The 4546-nt window shown below is 38.7% G+C and overlaps 1 protein-coding gene across 1 annotated transcript; it reads right to left on the bottom strand.

Moving 5' to 3' along the window:
- Positions 1-1062: 1062 nt before the first annotated feature.
- On the bottom strand, positions 1063-3341 carry LOC120004071. Its single transcript, XM_038853306.1, has 3 exons — positions 2223-3341; positions 1938-2127; positions 1063-1858 (listed from the first exon to the last, which is right to left on the bottom strand). The coding sequence occupies exons 1-3, from the start codon at positions 2607-2609 to the stop codon at positions 1308-1310; spliced, it is 1128 nt and encodes a 375-aa protein (XP_038709234.1). The 5' UTR covers positions 2610-3341; the 3' UTR covers positions 1063-1307.
- Positions 3342-4546: the final 1205 nt, after the last annotated feature.

Here is a 4546-nt window from a genome sequence, read left to right as displayed (position 1 = left end):
TTCTGATTCCCATGGATACATCAAATTACTCTCACGAGTTTGTTATTCTCCAACCTAACAAATAGACTAAGCTCAACTCACTAAGTTAGGAAAAATGACTAATTAATTATAAAGAGGTTGATTTGTACTTATAAAGATGGAATAATACTCCACGCATCTTACCGATACGGGATAAGAGGAAATGAAACTTTTGAAATGGTAAAACCAAGCACACAAGCTCTCCAACTGGACCATGTGCCTTATAAATACTTTTGATCTCCAGGTGTTTTAGCTCCTTTTACTAATATAATCGTTCATTGATTATGATTTGTTTCACATGTTTTACTCCATAGCTTATAATAATTCAAAAGTGTCTTACCCCTTTCGAGATAATATAGACAGTCAATGTTAATCTCGTTTGAAATGCAAAATCTTATCCAGAGAAATGAGATTTATTTGACCGAAACACGATGGTCAAATGTGTGTGATCGGTCAAACTCCGTGTCCCATATTACAAGCTTTAACGAGTCCAGGATTTTGAAACAAAAGAGGCGTGATTAATTTATCAAAACCCAAAACACAAGAAAAATAACACGAGAGAATATCATTCACGCCATTCCATTGAAGGGGACGCCGATCGAGATACCACGAGACTCTGTCAAAATGTGTTCATAAGACAGGTTAATATCATATTTGGTCATCGAAAGATGACCCGTATTTCAAATTGCGTAATGACAATCAAAATGTGTCAATTTGATAATCCAAAATTAAAATGTCTTCCAAAAAAAATAAGGGAGCAGGTTTTCACTATTTAGTACAGTCAACTTGTTCATGAGGCAAGTTACCAAATAGGCGATTGCCTGTCTTAAGTAGTGAAAAATTATCTGAGGTGTCATTTTGGAAAAAATTTTAACTTTGGATTTTATCAAATTGACACATTTTAATTGTGATTGTGCTATTTGAAACACGAGTCATCTTCGATGACGAAATGTGTTATTAAGTGTTAACCCTACACAAAAACAAAGTCTCAACTCATCCTCCTTTGTTCCTTTGCAGAGAAACATGACCGAACAAAAGCATAAATCATTTTAATGATTTTTAATTTGCCATTTTTATCATTTTAATTTGTTTTCTTACATGATAATCGATTTTGCTGCTCTTTAATTACAGTAACAGCTAACAGGGCACTTGAAAAAAAAAAAAGGAAAACACAAAAAGGAAAAAAGAGAGTGTGTCCTTCACTCCTTCCTTTGTAGTTTGTACCCGTTATCCGATTATTCTATTTTTTAATATACCCGAAAATTGAAAAATAAAATCCAAAATTTTTTTTAGGGTATCTCTTTGAGAAGAGAAGCCAATCCGGTGACTATTCTGGCGCCTCTTTCACAATTCCTTGGTTTCACCGCCGGCGGCTGCCACTCGCAGTAATTTTTCACTTCGGTTTCGGTTTCCGTTACCTCTCCTATTATCATGTCCACTTCTCCGCACTCACTTGCCCACTTCCTCCCCTGAATTTCAATTTTTGTGTCCTTGGAGGCGGCGGTCTCGTTTTCGGAGGAAGAAGAATTCTGGATTTCATCTACGGCGTCGTTTTGGGAGGCTCTGGTGTAGGGAGACAACCATTTGGCACGTATGTACTCAGCTTTTCTCCAGGGAGGAAAGTGCATTCCCTTCTTCTTGAGGCTCTGTTTGGCTGCCTCGGACACGATCGATACGATCTGCCCTAGTCGGTCCGGTTTACCGACGAAGATATACGGCACCAATTGCAACATCCCCTTGTAAGAACCAGTCGATCGGGCTATTTCAAACTCCGATCGAAAATCAATGTCCACCAACAATCTCTCCCCTTCCACGATCACATCAATATATTCGTATTCACCTGTACACAATTATTTATTTATTTTTTTTTTTTTTGGAGGAAGATTAGAAACATTGTTTTGAGAGAAATTGAGAGGTACCTGCAGGAAAAGAAGGGGATTTATTCCATTTTGATTTGCAAATTGAGGAATCGTAACCGATAGAGAAGAGGCTATTGGCTACGATCCTTCTCAAATCGTCGTTTCGCTTTTGATTCTTGTTCTTCTCTACGATCATCGCAGTATCTGCTAACAGGTTTCTCTCGACTACACTTGGGCAAGGAATCAAAGTCTGTTCAAACAAAATGTTCACTGAACATCAGTTGATTTCGCTTTATAAAAAAGTTACTGAATTTACATAGGCAAGAAAGACCCTACAAATTTTACCTTGAGTAAGTCGCAGGCATCACCAGATGATCCGCCGATGATCACCTCGCCAAACGCATCAAATTCGTCATCTGAGCTGTCGTTGCCGTTTCCATTGAAACAATTGCAGCGATTTCGGCCACGAAGCTGCTTCTCGTTGTTTTCTTCGATGTAGTTCTGCACCATTCTCGCCAAGCAGACGGAGCTCGGCTCGAACTCTTGCGTAGCTGTTCCATATCTGACATACTGTGTTTGATCACCAACACCGGGCTTGTCAGCCGAGGAAACTCGAAATTGCCGGTCAAAAAGCCTCTTGAGTCGAGATTTCAACACAGGTTTAGCCGTTTCGGATAGGAAGTGCGGCTGATGATCGAAATCGATTGGCTGGATCTTCATAGGGAAAGGCATAACTCTGAAGACGATGAAAGAAAGTGACGAAAACCTAAGGTTAAAGGTCAGAGATGAATTGAAAGTTGCTAATTATACTCGGTTGAAGTGCCAGTGTCAGTTATGCTCCATTATTCAGAGCTTAAAAAACCTGGATTCCCGTCTAAATTCACAGACACACACAGTGAGTATTCAATGACTGATTCACAAAATACATGAACCAGAAACGACGCAGTAACACTCGAAATCAATGCAAGTTATGCAACGGCCCTCTCACAAACAGATTCATGCACATTTCCATTCTGCCTGCTCTATAAAAGCTGCCAAAACTCTCTTCAGCCAAACACTTTTATCTCCGATCAGTCCTCAATTATCAAGAGGAACACCGCACACCGATCAAAAAAAGTCATTCCGGCCACAAAAAACGCCAAAAATATCTAAAATCCACAAAAACTATCTTGCAAGTAAAATCGGATACCTTGCTCTACCGAGTATGGGCAGAAAAGCAAGAAAAAAAATCAAGGGAGAGAATCGAATACGTTTTAGACTGCAAATTAGTCGAAGATCGCTTTTCTTGGCTTAAGATTTTTCGTGGAAGACATGGCTGCGATGATCGGGGAGACGAGCATTGTTTGTAGGTATGAAAGATATGATCGCCGGAATATTCATTTCTCAGGCGAGGAATTGAAATTCGGCGAGAGATTAGTAAGGCTTTCTCAGAGGTCTTTGGCTTGTCGAGAACGATGGAGAGGGCAAGCGCTGGTTTAGTCTTTTATAGGGGGAGTTGAAGGGTGATGTGTCGATGACGTGGATTTAGAGTTTCCACGTATTAAATCCTACATGGTTTAGTTTTATCCTACACGTGTCCTGCTTGAAAACTGTGGACGGTCATTATAATGACTGAATTGTCCCAACATTGTGGTGTTGATGGCTTTGATGGGTGTGGAGAAGCACGGGCCTAGCATTTGGCAACACGTATCTTCTTCTCATTGGGAATTTTTTTTTGGTCGTTGGGGGATCGGTATTCGGTTTCTTGAAATCGGTTTTTGAATGCACGAATCTTTTTTAGCCGTTCGATTAATCAGTCTATGTTTTCATACAATCCCGTAATTAGAAATGTGTGCACTATGAGAAGACTATCTTGCCGACACAATTGCAATTATTTACGAAAGTGTCACATTCTTGGTTTACCTATGCCATACCCATATTGATATGGATTTAATTGAAAGCGCACAAGCGCACAAATCGCATAAGTAATAAAGAGGTGAGTAAATTATCGTTTCCACTAGGGATGTGTTGGCAATATAAATCAATATCAAAATAGTAACAACTATGCAAATTGGGGAAAGGTTTTGCGGCTCGTTTTGATTTTTAACTAAACTAATTAAAAAAAACAAAAACAAATCAAACACAAGTGTAAAATCAAGGATGGAAAGCACTAGGGTACTTAACGCCACCTCACTTATCCAATTCAATTCTCTTGGTCCCTTAATCCCTAATTCCTCTCTCTATAATGACAATCGATTTTCCAACCTATTCAATGTTCTATTCCTAGATACATCAAACGTATTTTCAATATAAATCCCTGTTATTCCTAACAATCGGATTAATATATCAAAAACCCATTAAGAACTATGAAAATCATTTAACGATTGCATAAGTCACAAACCTATATTCCTATGGTTCATGCACCCTATGTCATCTATGGCTTGAGGCAAAACCTAGATATCTCCTTCCGGTCTCAATCTAGGCAGCAAATCAATTGAATGATGGCCAAACATCCAAAAACATTAATCACACCCATAGATCATCAATAGAGAGAGAGAAATCAAGAAATAAGTAAACCAAGTTTATTGAATCTTCAAGGTTTGGTTACATTAAGACCCTAGTAAGAAATCTAGCCACTCATGGAAGCAAAATACATCATTAAACAAAGGAAATCAACCATAGAAACTAGG

The sequence above is a fragment of the Tripterygium wilfordii genome, chromosome 1 (assembly GCF_013401445.1).
Source record: "Tripterygium wilfordii isolate XIE 37 chromosome 1, ASM1340144v1, whole genome shotgun sequence".
Lineage (NCBI taxonomy): Eukaryota > Viridiplantae > Streptophyta > Magnoliopsida > Celastrales > Celastraceae > Tripterygium > Tripterygium wilfordii.
The sequence above is the reverse complement of the archived record's forward strand: the minus strand, read 5'-3'. Positions and strand labels throughout refer to the sequence as shown.